This window comes from Pelobates fuscus, chromosome 6 (assembly GCF_036172605.1).
Source record: "Pelobates fuscus isolate aPelFus1 chromosome 6, aPelFus1.pri, whole genome shotgun sequence".
In the NCBI taxonomy this organism is placed as follows: Eukaryota; Metazoa; Chordata; class Amphibia; order Anura; family Pelobatidae; genus Pelobates; species Pelobates fuscus.
Window position 1 is genome coordinate 44,462,579 of NC_086322.1, and position 14,476 is coordinate 44,477,054.

General features: G+C 42.3%; 1 protein-coding gene across 2 annotated transcripts in view; it reads left to right on the forward strand.

Moving 5' to 3' along the window:
* Positions 1 to 13,845, forward strand: part of LOC134614159 (charged multivesicular body protein 3) — a 56,366-nt gene extending 42,521 nt beyond the window's left edge. For both annotated transcript variants that reach the window (XM_063457630.1, XM_063457629.1), the window contains 5 exons: positions 1,320 to 1,380; positions 7,275 to 7,454; positions 7,969 to 8,090; positions 10,911 to 11,025; positions 12,727 to 13,845. In XM_063457630.1, the coding sequence (XP_063313700.1) occupies positions 1,320 to 1,380; positions 7,275 to 7,454; positions 7,969 to 8,090; positions 10,911 to 11,025; positions 12,727 to 12,863 (615 nt within the window). In that variant the 3' untranslated portion in view covers positions 12,864 to 13,845. The remainder of the gene's footprint in view (positions 1 to 1,319; positions 1,381 to 7,274; positions 7,455 to 7,968; positions 8,091 to 10,910; positions 11,026 to 12,726) is intronic.
* The last annotated feature ends 631 nt before the right edge of the window (positions 13,846 to 14,476 follow it).

A 14,476-nucleotide genomic window follows, 5' to 3' on the forward strand; every position in this document is an offset into this window, starting at 1 on the left:
TAGAATGTGTCGGCAGATAAGAACCATTCGGCCCATCTAGTCTGCCCAATTTTCTAAATACTTTCCTTAGTCCCATGCCTTATCTTATAGTTAGGATAGCCTTATGCCTATCCCACGCATGCTTAACCCCTTAAGGACCAAACTTCTGGAATAAAAGGGAATCATGACATGTCACACATGTCATGTGTCCTTAAGGGGTTAAACTCCTTCACTGTGTTAACCTCTACCACTTCAGCTGGAAGGCTATTCCATGCATCCACTACCCTCTCAGTAAAGTAATACTTCCTGATATTATTTTTAAACTTTTTCACCATAGAAATAGTTACCACATGTGCTGTTTCTGCTACAGATTTTCCAACAAATTAAAATCTGTATATTTACGAAACTTTGAACTTTCACTTGAAGAAGGTAAAATTAATTATTTTCATTACATTTAAACGGTTATACCAACTAATAAAACAGTATTTTAGAAAAACACACATTTTTGTTTGAGTAACCATTTTTAGCATTGTTCCCCCCACCCCCTCAACTCCCTATAAACTGTAAAAACAAAAAATAAAGGATACAATTTACCTCCCTTAAAGTGTAGAGGCTAGAGGACAAGTTCTCCCTGCAGTTTTGAGGTTACTTCCCTTCGTGCTGTAGGGGTTATAGTGCGTTGGTTCCCCCTCACTGTAAGCAGACAAACTGTTTGATATCAGTGTTCTTTCTTCCCTGGCTTTTACCCTGTGTCCGTCACTCCTTTTATTGGGTGCTATAAGATCCTGCACGAAGCTTCCGTTAGCTTTCCTGAGCTACACATTGCCGTACATGGCGAGCTGATTGGCTAAGAGCGCCAGAAGATTGCTTCAACCAATGAGCTAAGCCCTGTACTGCTGACTTAGGTGAGTGCAACGGGGTTCCAGCTCTCATAGAGGAGGAGCCCGGCAGACCCCAGGTAAGTTTTCACTACTTATACTGAGGGGTGCCATGGCACTTCTGGCACCATAATAATTACAGCAGGCTATGTGGCTATTGTGTTGTAAAGGCTCCTTTAATGGTAAGGAAATGTAACAGTAATTGCTCGTTACTGTTTTTGATAGTAGTAAATTATTCAGGTGGCATTTTTTGTGTGTGTGGAATTTAAACATGGGTCTATTATTGTTAATGCTTAAAATACAAGCCAGGCATAATATAACAATATTGTAACGTTTTTTCAGTCATTAAATTAAACCTTTTTTAGTGCTGAATATTACAGCAAGTGAAAGGGAATAATGTTGAGAAATTTGTATAGTTGCTGGTTAAGAAAAGACTGAATTTGATCATCTGTGTTAATATAGGTCAACGAATGGTCACTCAAAATACGGAAAGAGATGCGTGGGATTGACAGACAGATAAGAGGTCAGTCCAATAGACTGTAATCTGTGTGTATACGTAGCACTAAGATATTCCGCTGCACTGTACAACAGGTAAACAAGACAAACTCTACATTCCAAAAAAAACATGTCACATATGGTAACAAACTCGCAATCTAACACAAACAGTGTTGGGTGTTTTTTGGTTTTTTTTAACTTAATGGTCGGGGAAAAAAGTATACATAAAACAGAACTTTTTTTGGTGTTCCTTGGGCAAGTGAACCAGAGCAGAAGGCTCCTCTCCCAAATCATCCTGTTTATATATATTTTTTTCTCATCAAATTATTGCGTGATGTCGACTTGTTGCTGGCAGCATTTCTGACCTGCAGTTTGTCAGGGTAACCTCTGGTGATTAAATGGACACTATAGTCACCAGAACCACTCCATCTTATGGTTCTGATGTATACTACCTGTACCTGTAGGCTTTTTAATGTGAGCACTGTGTTTACATTGCTGCTTAGTAACACCTCTAGTGGCCACTCCTCAGAAGGCCACTTTAGCTTCTTCCTGTGTCGGCAGCACTGATGTTCAGCGTCTCCGCGTTCTGGAGGCACTGAACGCTCCCCATAGAGATGCATTATTTCACTGAATCTCTGAGGAGATACTGCATTGCCTCTCATGCTTTTGCATGGGACAGCATTGGATTGGGCGAGATTGTCAAATTTGATGATCTCAGCCAAGGAGACTGGGTGTAGACCGCCACGACAAGACCATGGCAGCACTGGAATAAAGGTAAGTAATCTCACCTGTTAAAGGGAGGCACGGGTGGCTGGCCATGTTAATAGTGTTGTGTTTTTTTTTGTTTTTTTTTTAAAAACTCAAGTGGGGGCGTGGCCTGACTGGGAAGCTGTACAGTCGCACATGATATGGGCTCCTGGGCCTGGGCCTGAATATTGGCTGAAATCAGGGGCAATCTGTGCCATCCTGAACCCTAATCTATCACAAATTGCTATGCAGAAGCTGACGACCTGGGGGATACCCCACAAGCCTGGAATACCTGCCGGAATGACCGACCTGAGGCCTGGGGCCTACACCAAGCAGGGCAGAGGAGAGACGGCCGCTCTCCCGGCCCGCACACACATGCAGCACCCGCAACGTAAGGCTGCCCCCCCCCCCCTTAGGACCGGTGGGGGTTATCCCGGTCCAAATAGCCTCGAACAACGTACCTCTGTGGACCTCACACGCAGAAACCAGACCCAACCACGCACCATGCCTGCAAGCACCCAGCCACACAAAAATGGCGGACGTGCAGCCGGGTGGAGGAGAAAGGCCAGCGGAATGCAGCCCCAGCACAAGCGACTTACTTACCAGCCGCCTGAATGACCTGTTCACAGCCTTCTGGGCACGAATTATGGCCCGGCAAGTGGCAGAGCAGCAGCAGGAACGGGAGAGCAGGAGAATGGGGGGCCAACTCGACAACGCCGACCGAAGGGGGACTGGGACACCCTCGGGCAAAGCCTTAGTAAAGCAGCCTACAAAACGAGATGATAGCCCATCTGGGCCGACGGCCATTGAGGGAACAACCCCAGCGCATCAGCCACACAGGCGGAGACCGGCCCGCCGAAGGCGACGCAACACCAACACCAAGGCCTCCAGACCTGTCCCGATGGGGAAGGATCCGGACCCTAGAGGTACCCGAATCAGTGGACACAGGATGCCGGCCGTGCTACCGGCTCGGAGCTGGAGGGCGAAACCAGACATCTCCCGGCGGACCGACTACCAACGGGAACCCCCAATGCCGCAGACTCTGTTCCCACCCAAAGGAAAGGGGTGACTACACAGCAGGCAGGCGGCCAGCACCATGCTCCTTACTGAACGCTGCCCGGCCACCTGGTGACTATATCCATGCTATCTCCCTCCCTCCCTAACCCCCACATACATAAGCTATCAGGCTTACCACCATATCCACTGGGCTGCAGCTTAGACCAGCTCTAAATACCACTCTTGCCTGATCCCCTAGTACAAGCGAGAAAACCCACTCACGTAACACCCACAGAGGTCCATTAATCTTAATAGTTTAAAAGCAATGTGTAAGCATGTTTCATTAATCTCTCTCAGCATGATTGAACTCTATGCAGCAAATCACCACTGTTCACCCTACTCTATATCCTACAAGCATGCATATACATCTAGATATTATAACTATATAAAAAAGAGTGCAGAGATTCAGACATGTGATGCTGTTTAATGGTTGATATTTTCTCTTGATACCTCGCAATGTCTATGTTCATTTGTGTACTTTGCAAAGCACTACAAAAATAAAGAATTAAAAAAAAAACAAAAAAAAAAACTCAAGTGAACTTTTAGCCACTGCAGTAGTTATAGTGCTGGCAAGTGTATGACGCTCTGCCACAGTTGTATGTTGTACCTTTTTCAATTTGTTTAACCCCTTAAGGACACATGACATGTGTGACATGTCATGATTCCCTTTTATTCCAGAAGTTTGGTCCTTAAGGGGTTAAAACAGAGCGCCCCCATGGGTTGTCCTCTTGCTCATCGGATTGCTAATACAGAAGTATAATGCCCAGAATATCAGTGTTGATTCAGCCAAATGTGAATGTCATTTATAGGCTGAGAGTGCTTCTCCCCCCATCCCCGTGTAATGTGCCATCGCTGTGCCAAGACAGAATTGGATTGTGACATAATTCGATAAAACACATGTGTAAAATGAAGCCGCAGAAAATCTGTTACCACAAACTATATAGGTGACTTGATAGTTATTACGCAGTGTAATGACTACTGGACTTGAAATGCCACATGCTGCTTATTATAATTATTTTAGTTAAGTGTCCTTTTTGGTGTTTAGATGGTTGTGAGACCACTTGAAAAGTATACTAAAGTGTCAATAGCAGTTTACAAAGTGATAATGCGTCCCCTTTAATATCCATGACTCTCTGGGAGTTCTGATTTAATGTATATATTAACATACAAGATTAAGCCCTGCGCTCAAACTCCTACTACTCCTAGGCGGCAACAATGGCTATAGCACACATCAGCCCCAATACATGCATTAAAGACCAATAAAAAAGTTACTTGCGCACTATCCCAAGACCCTATACACCGTTAAATAACTGGAAACTTTATATAACCACTCCAGTGGCCGTTAAAGTGTAAGCTCATCTGCCACGTCAAGGCAAAACCCCCTAGGTGGGTCGTACACTAACAATTTACCTTGCTGTCTTCAGCTATAAGGCAGAATCTCTGAGATTTTTCTAAAGCCATAACCACTTATTAACCCTTAAAGGACCACTCTAGGCACCCAGACCACTTCAGCTTAATGAAGTGGTCTGGGTGCCAGGTCCAGCTAGGGTTAACCTATTTTTTTTTATAAACATAGCAGTTTCAGAGAAACTGCTATGTTTATAAATTGGTTAAGCCTTCCCCCTAATCCTCTAGTGGCTGTCTCATTGACAGCCGCTAGAGGCGCTTGCGTGATTCTCACTGTGAAAATCACAGTGAGAGCACGCAAGCGTCCATAGGAAAGCATTGTAAATGCTTTCCTACGCGACCGGCTGAATGCGCGCGCAGCTCTTGCCGCTCGTGCGCATTCAGCCGATGGGGAGGAACGGAGGCGGAGAGGAGGAGGAGAGCTCCCCGCCCAGCGCTGGAAAAAGGTAAGTTTTACCCCTTTTCCCCTTTCCAGAGCCGGGCGGGAGGGGGTCCCTGAGGGTGGGGGCACCCTCAGGGCACTCTAGTGCCAGGAAAACGAGTATGCTTTCCTGGCACTAGAGTGGTCCTTTAATAGGGAACATGTAAGATTTTTCTTTGGCTTGTTTACATCCTATGTAAAAGGTTTTATGAGCGTCTCCTACAATCTCCCTCGATTGTAATACTTCTTTGTTGGATTGGGGTGTCATATTACCTCCATTGATACGAGTAGGTCCTGTGACTGCTCATGTGACTGTTTCTTTGTGTCTGTGCTATAAATAGTGTGATTAGGACACCTTATGCCTATGTCATTTGCCGACACTCCCATTGCTCTCCCCTTAGAAGTCTCCGGCAATCTGAAAAAGGAATTAATCTAGCATTGCATTTCGTAATGTGTTTATGTATTCAGTGAAAATGTATGAATAATGTGAATGCATGCAAACTGCCCTGATCACTTTAGCATGTTTGTTTTTAACTAATTATAAAAATGATAAACAATTGCTGTGTTTATGTTTACATGGTGCATCCAACACTATTAAGTAATTTGTGTCCATTGAACCGTGTAAGATTTTATAACCCTAACCCAGTGTACTGATTGATATAAAGCTAACTATTGGTGGCAGAACTCCCTGTGTGTGTTAATTCAGTCTGATGTTGGCTGTCCAGGTCTCAAGGATGTCCATCGTCCTCTCTCCTTTTTGCCTCTTCATAAAGCTGCTGACTTTCTTACCACCAGAATCTCGCCATCGGGGATGTCACAATGGAAGTTTAGTGAATATAAAATTAGTTTCTTTCCAGCTGGTGTCTTGTCAACCTCTCGTCTCTTTGCGGCACTTTATAGCAATTGTTCAGAATGTGAGACTCTCGACATCAGATGTCACATAGTTACTATTTTAAATGGTGCTGTTATCTCTCTATAGTACATTAACGTCAGGTTGGCCTCCACACACCCATTTTATATAATGCTATCTCATTACACAATTCCTTCTTTGGAATAACTAGCAGTTACCCGGTTGGGTCGTCCGTATGAAGCAAGGACAAATGTCCATAAATGTCTACTTTTTCTGCTCCCTACCAGCCCTTTTATTTTATTTATTTTTTCTCCTTTCATGGCGCTTTTTTTTTATCATTCCTCTTGAAGAAGCCTCATTTTACACCCTGAGAAGAGTGACATTAGGCACCTGCACAAACATTTTAGGGGACCCAATGAAAACTCGATCTATTTAGCCTCAACATCAGTCTTGTGCTATGGGATTGTGGACAGTAAGGTTTCTGTTATCATGCTTGGTAGCAGGGCAGTGAAATCATTCCATCCTCACCCTACTAAGTAGCATTGAGAACAGACTAGACCTTCTCTCAATTTACACGCAGCCTACATAGCAGCTTGTTTGTGTGTCGAGATCTTAGAAAAACACATCTGCTTGTCTGCAGCAGGTTCACAACACACTCTCTGCAATATAGAAAGGGATATAGCCAAATTCACAACACCATGGATCCCTGTTCCAAGTGCAGGAGCCCTGTCTGCACTTACATTAATAATCCCCTCCCTAGCCACCTTCTGAAAATCTCATATATTCACTGCTGAAACGCATACAAGGACATGGACACCCCTTAGAACCCCCACTCTCATCTCTTGTTTCTTCAAATCTTTTTTTACCCTCACATGTTTTTCATATTCAGATGATTTTTTTACATTATTGCTTGCATATTTTTAAAATGTATTAATGTTTTAATATGAGCAGATTATTCAACCTAAGAAACCGAGGCAAACACTCTAAACACCATAATCACTGCAGCCGACTGTGCCCTTGCACCATCCCAGAATAAGTAGTCAAACTGGTAATTTAATTGGGTCCCAATGTGGCCTACCTACAGAAGAGGCGGAATGTTTCCCATGGGCCTGGATGGCCTACTACAAGGCATCTGTCATTTGGTGAGGGTGCACAACTGATGCTTTCAACCAATAACAACAGCCCTGCTTAGCTCAGTGGAGCTAACTGCGGTCCCCTTGCACAGGTGCCTCGGAAACCATTTTTAAAGTTTGATTATTAACCTTGGGAGAGTTGTAGTGGTTATGGTGAGTAGAGTGTTCCTTTACTGATTGCTATATGGAATGTTTTGTGGAGCAGAAATATCCCCACTGATACTCATCAGGTATATCTACACTGGTAAGGCATCTCTACTGTAGACATCTGTCAAACATATATATATTTTTCTTCTTCCTCATTCCAGATATCCAGAGGGAAGAAGAAAAAGTTAAACGTTCGATAAAAGACAGTGCAAAGAAAGGCAACAGGGAAGCATGTGTGATTTTGGCTAAAGAAGTTATTCATTCCAAAAAGGCAGTGAGCAAACTGTATGCATCAAAAGCCCATATGAACTCCGTCCTCATGAGTATGAAAAACCAGCTAGGTACGAAGTCATGGGATACGTTCTGTTATGGAGGGCAGCGCAATGATTTGCAGCCGAAGATCTCACAACAGATTTATACGCCATCTCCACTTAAATATATTCCATTACCCCTTTGTTTCCGGTGATACTATCAATAATTCTGGTTATGCCATAGCTACTCATAGCTCTATGACTGTTGATAGTTGGAAATGCCTGCTTTTGAGCTAGAATGTGCTTTTCTGTTAAAATAAACCTACGGTAATTAGAATATTATTATTTTGTATTTTATCTTAAATAAGCAATTCCTTATTTTTATTTAATAATTCACAGATTCTGCCCCTTTTTAGAATGAATTCTGTATACCGTACTTTGGTCTTGCAGACTGTAATAAATAGAAAGGTCTACTCTCAGTAAATTAGAACAATACATTGGTGATGGAATTCTCATTGGGGTAGAGGAATCTTTCACTATTTGGACTTTGTCATTGTTTGCTATACATGGATTGCGCTGATCTTGTTCTGGGGTTTTCTTACAGCCGTTCTCAGAGTCTCTGGCTCCTTACAGAAGAGCACAGAAGTCATGAAAGCCATGCAAAATCTCATCAAAATCCCTGAGATTCAGGCAACTATGAGGGAGCTTTCCAAAGAAATGATGAAGGTAAGGGTGGATATGCCGAACAGGGCAACACGGTTTAGTCAAGGGTGTAGAATGAGCTTTTAAATGCTTTGACAACTGTCCAGCATGGAGCAAGTTGCATTTACAGAAGGGACATATCATATTGGTGGCAATTAGAAATATAAGGGGCTATTTTTATCAAAGTGTTCTGAGAAATGGCGGTTAAATTCTGTCATTAGTTTGATCGTTGTAAGCAGAAAATCTACAGACAAATAGGTAACACAAATGGCACATGGAGTAGTTTAGCAAAAATAACAAATACATTTATGTTGCACTCCTTAAAGATAATAAAAAAAGAATTCAGGCTTCTTTCCCCTATAGGGGGATATCTACTAAGTGGTTCTCTTCAACTTCACTTTCACACCAGCGTTGTACACAAATATAAGAGAAAATAAAATCACATTCGTGCAATATCGTAAAGAAATATTGCTTTCTATAGAAAAAAAAACAGAAGGCGGGGGGCGGGGCCGGACCGCCATGCTGAGCGGACGCACGGAGGAGCAGCTCCGGCTAAACTACTTAACTTGAGCCCCTAAAACCCGGCAAAAATTGTACAAGACAGCCCGCAGCTGTGCCCCGGTGCAAGAAGCAACCCTGGTCCCGAGGTGAGGCTTGCCGCCCAGCAGCGGTATTGCAGAACCGAGTGGCTAGGCGGGTCCGGGCCTGTTTCCCCGCCCCTCTGGGCCGGTGGGGGTGATCCCGGTCCCCACCCTGTGACCCACAAAGTGCCATAACACCAATGAGGGCCCGAGCCCAAGATGGCGGAGACCGCATGTCATCTCCAACGAGAGAGCCGTCGGATACACCCCCCTCTCCCGCTCCCACACGGAAGGATCGCAGAACACATCTGAGAGGGAACCGGCAAGTATGAGCCGAAGCCAGGAGGAGCGGCCATGGAGCCCGACACAACGGCAGGTACAGGCCCTGAAGAGTTCTCTTCAACTTCACTTTCACACCAGCGTTGTACACAAATATAAGAGAAAATAAAATCACATTCGTGCAATATCGTAAAGAAATATTGCTTTCTATAGAAAAAAAAACAGAAGGCGGGGGGCAGGGCCGGACCGCCATGCTGAGCGGACGCACGGAGGAGCAGCGACATAACACACAGGACTAACCTGCCACATCGCCCAACTTCCCACAGAGGGCCTGAATCAGAAGGTCTGCCTACTCACAGCCGATATGCAGGAGCCCTCTCCAAGCCTAAGACAAGCACCCAGCTGAACTGAAAGGAACCCAAGAGGGGAATCCAGACCCCCCTTACACCACCACCATCTGGGACTATAAACATGGCGGCAGCCGTTAACCCCTTAATGACACAACTTCTGGAATAAAAGGCAATCATGACGGAATATATCCGTCGTCTGTCCTTAAGGGGTTAAGCATTCGGCCTCACCACAGGGACCTATGCTGCAAGCCGAAGGTTCACCATAAACGCCAACAAAGACTCTGGCCGACTCAGGGTTAACATGGGGTGGTAACTTTAAGCACTGTCTTCGCCTACAACATGTATAATGTCTGTCTCCCCAACCCATAATGCATGGGCCATGGGGCTCATATAGCTACTTATTCTTGATCAGCATGTTTTAAGAGCACTAGAATGTTATTATACTAAATTTTGTATTGGGCTGCTGTGTAGCTTCACGCTTATTTTGCTCATTATCCAGCTGACAATGCGGTGACACGTTGTAATGTTAAGCTGTCCGGGCTCTAATGGCTACCATTAACTTATGCCATCGCAGTCTTAAGCCAAACATAATTTGCTATCACAGTGCTTAACCCTATCAGCATCTAATATTGTCTGACCTATTTCTAAGCTTGCTTTCACTCGTTTAACTCCTGGTGTCCTTAGATAGACATGTTGATAGCGTACTAGAAGAGCTCATGGCGATCTAGGGCCAGGGACTTAATCTTTTTTTAAACTGAACATGTTCAATAGAGCGCTTACCATTATTCTATGCAGACCACGTCTATTGCCTCTGATCCTTGTGCAACGTTACATGCTAAAAAATGATCGTGGCCTGCAGCAAACGTGTTATAACAGCTTGTTTATCTATATATTTTAAAAACTGTGCAAAGACCAAACTGTCATACAAATGTACATCTATGTTCCAACTGTGCTTACAAGTGCTGTCGTGGCAGTGTAAGATGTATTGTTATTATCTGCACAACAAAAATAAAGAATAAAAAAAAACAAAAAAAAAAAAAACAGAAGGCGGCACACCACCACTCCCAAGTGGTCCCATTTTGATTGTGTTAATTAAGGTGATCTAAAAAGTTACAGTTTTTATCATAATTTCACTAGTTTTCACAGAAATTTCCTTTAAATTCCACAACTTTTTTCTTTTGGAGAAAGTGTCATAAAAAAAAATATATAAATCCGTTTGCCTGAAAAAAAAAATTGCCACCTGTTCAAAAATGATGGTTAAGAGGCAAAAAACAAAAAACTCCAATAAGATGAAAAATTCCGACAGATTTAATCAATTGCGCCAACAGTTTGTGGATTATTAATGTAAACGTGTCGGACAGTTTAAAAAATCTCTCCCACTTCTAGTTTCAGCAATTTTTGCTTCATTGTGAATGATAGAGCGTACTTCAGCACACACTGTTCTGGATCCATATTGTTTTAAAAATAAATAAATAATAAATCTCAGAATTGCTTTCAACCAAAACACATGTGATACCATGCACATTCAAGAAACAATATTCTATCATGTTGAGCAGGCTCGGAATCACAAACTCATGGAAGGAAGTGTTAATGGAATCTTGATTTCACTGTCCACTATCTGCGTTGTCTCCTAGGCTGGTATTATAGAAGATATGCTTGAAGACACATTTGAAGGAATGGAGGACCAGGATGAAATGGAAGAGCAAGCAGAAATGGAAATCGATAAAATCCTATTTGAAATCACAGCAGGTAAGAATTAGCCTTAATGCAGCTCTATCATGTTTTTTTTTCTCTTTTGGTTTTCCTTTCTTTATGCATTTTGTATCTTATTATAATTACTTTTTTGCAACTTTCCTTTATCTATTAAAGGACACTATAGTCACCAGAACAACTACAGCTTATTGTATTTGTTCTGGTGAGTAACATCATTCCCTTCAGGCTTTTTGCTGGATACCTCCACTGGAGGTGCATCCTGGGGCAGTGCTGCACAGTGTGACTGCCATTCAGTGTCTCCAACCTCTGCATGCAGACTCTGAACTTTCCTCATAAAGATGCACTGATTTAAGACATCTCTATGAGGAGATGCTGATTGGCCAGGGTTGTGTTTGGCTTGTGCTGGCCCTGCCCCTGATCTGCCTCCTTGGCAAGCTCAGCCAATCCTAAGGGAAAGCATTGTGATTGGCTCAATCCATAACCTCTGATGTCAGCCAAAAAGGCAGATCAAGGGCAGAGCCATCAGCAGCAGATAGGAGTGAAGGTAATATTTTAGTATACTTATGGAGGGCAAGGGGGACACTGGTGAGATATAGGCCATGCATCTGCAGTCTCACCGCTTAATTCTCTGCCATTTGGGAGTTAAATCACATTGTTTACACAGCATAAGTCACACCTCTCCAGCATATGATCTACACACTTCCTGTAAAGAGAGATCTAATGTTTAAACTTCCTATATTGCACAGTCTTTCATTTAGAATTTAAAATCTCCTGCTCTGCTAGCCTGTTAGATCCTGCAGGGGCCTCTTGTTTGTGATTTAAACTTCAATGAACAGAACAGAAGATTAAAAGCTTAGAAAGTAAACACACTGTGCTGCCACATCTTATTGCGAATGAAAATGTTTTCATGTAGGCTGTATGAATCACAGCCAGGGGAAGTGTGGCTACAGCTGCAGAAACAGAATAAGTGATTTTGCTCATAATTATACACTAAAACTACTTTAATAAACTAATATTCTTTTGGTGCTTCGAGTATCCTTTTAATACCTGGGTGCCTTAATTTTGTTTTCCTCTGACCATTATGAATGCAGTTTATCCTTCTGTGAGATTTTTTAAAAAAACTTTTTTATTGATATATGGATTGTGAATAAATTAACTTAGCAACTGAAATTAAACTTTACTTAAGCTCCGCCCATTGGCCAAAATTTGCCAAAGATCACTCCACATCAGAAAAAGTAGTCCATACCTTTTCTCGTGTATAACCAAAAAAAAATTACAGTAAATGTAAAAATAAGCACAATGAGAAATGGAAATACAAAAAAATGATTAATTTAAAAGGAAAATCCGGTAAAGCTACAGAACTGCTTTAATGTTTTACATGCAATCAGTTCACTTTGGATACAATAGGCCGGTGCTATAAAGAGATCATATGTGGCAAACGAGGAATGGCTTTGTGAAGAGACCACTTTATATACACAAGGCTATTTAGAAATTGTTGATTTATCACTATTTTCACTTTATTCTTAAAGTTGGACGCTTGCATGTCCTGTCTCCTCCCATTAGAAGAATGTACTTTGCAGTTCACTTAGCCAGGCAGTGGGCCTACATGCCATTTGGAAATGGGTTATGATGCATGTTAAATGTAACATTTTTTTAAAAATGTAAGTCTTAGAAATGTAACGTACAATGGTTCTTTTAAAGCACGCAGTGTAATAATAAAATCCCTGCCTCTTCCAGGGGCCTTGGGCAAAGCACCTAATAAAGTCACAGATGCCTTACCAGAGCCCGAAGTGCTAGGGGCCACAGCTGCATCAGACGAGGAGGAAGAAGATTTGGAGGCCATGCAGTCTCGGCTGGAGGCTCTCAGGAGCTAGTGGTGCATTGTGGGTGGTCTCACACTATGGGAGGCTCATATGTTTATTTTACTTGGAGACTTTCTTTTGTGAAAGTGTTTTTTTTTGTTCTAAATCTATATATTTATCTATCTTTGGCTTATTAAAGCTTACGTTTCCTTTTTGTTTCTTGCCCTCACTTATCTTTTAATGACAAAATGTGGGCATGCTATGGAAATCCTTTGGTTTATAAATCTATGTGTATATATATATATGTATATGGCAGGCACTTCCTCCAGTCAGTTAAGGTAATGGTTAATCACGTGCCTCTCTGCTATTACTAATCTATTAATGATGAGGCCTGTATATGTTATCCTCTTGCAGATCTTTTATTACACTACAGCTCGCATGCATTTTATAATATTTTCAATCTGTAGCTACAAGGATATTGAAGCATGCAGGTCCTGAATGGTTTGTATTGAGGGACATAGTAAGAGGTGGATTGAAGGGACAATTGTCCTTGACTGTGCTCTCTCATTTATAACAAAAGCATAATGGTTACATTAACCCTTGGGGATGTCTGAGATGTTGCATTTAATGCATTTGGCAGTTTTTTGTTTTTTTATGAGACCTCTGTCCCCCAATGCTTTTCTGCATTTCAGAGAGGACGCATGACATGCTAAATATCTTTTGCTCTTCTGGTGCTGGAGGGATGAGTGTTACATGTCCCCCCTGGCAGATGTAATGTTCTTGCACTTTACACTCCACTGATTCGGACAAATGCTATGCGTTCTTTGTTTTGCTAAATTTCCTCTGATAATCAGAAGGGAACTGTGATTCTGTGTATGCTGAATCTATATGTCAACGGTGCCCAGAATACTGGGGGGTGGGAGGGGATACACTAAATATATTAATCAGAGGACCTTTACTTGAGTGGAAAGCCAGGGCTAGGAGCCAGAATATAACCTGGTATTTTTCTATGGATGGATGTGACACTGCAATTCTATTAAAGGCTATTTGTAAACTGTTGTGTTTATTGGCAATTTCCTTCTGGGAACTACAGACTGGGTGGGGTTTGTCTATATTGTCTTAAACAGACTGTATCATATACACCACAAAGATCTGTGTTAATTAAGCAGGCAGACCTTTGTTTTAAAAACCCATGCCTTATTTCTTGTAATGCACTAAATTGCCACCATGCATTGTGGGGAGTCTCTCTAAGCTCAGGGCAGTCCTGGGCCATATATTACCGTATATACTCGAGTATAAGCCGACCCGAATATAAGCCGAGGCCCCTAATTTTACCCCAAAAAACTGGGAAAACTTATTGACTCGAGTATAAGACTAGGGTGGGAAATGCAGCAGCTACTGGTACATTTCTAAATAAAATTATATTAACTGAATATTTATTTGCAGTGTGTGTGTATGCAGTGTGTGTATGAGTGCAGTGTGTATATAATGAATGGAGTGCAGTGTGTGTGTATGAGTGCAGTGTGTGTGTATGAGTGCAGTGTGTGTGTATAATGAATGCAGTGCAGTGTGTGTATAATGAATGCAGTGCAGTGTGTGTGTATGAGTGCAGTGTGTGTATGAATGCAGTGTGTGTATGAATGCAGTGTGTGTATGAATGCAGTGTGTATATAATGAATGCAGTG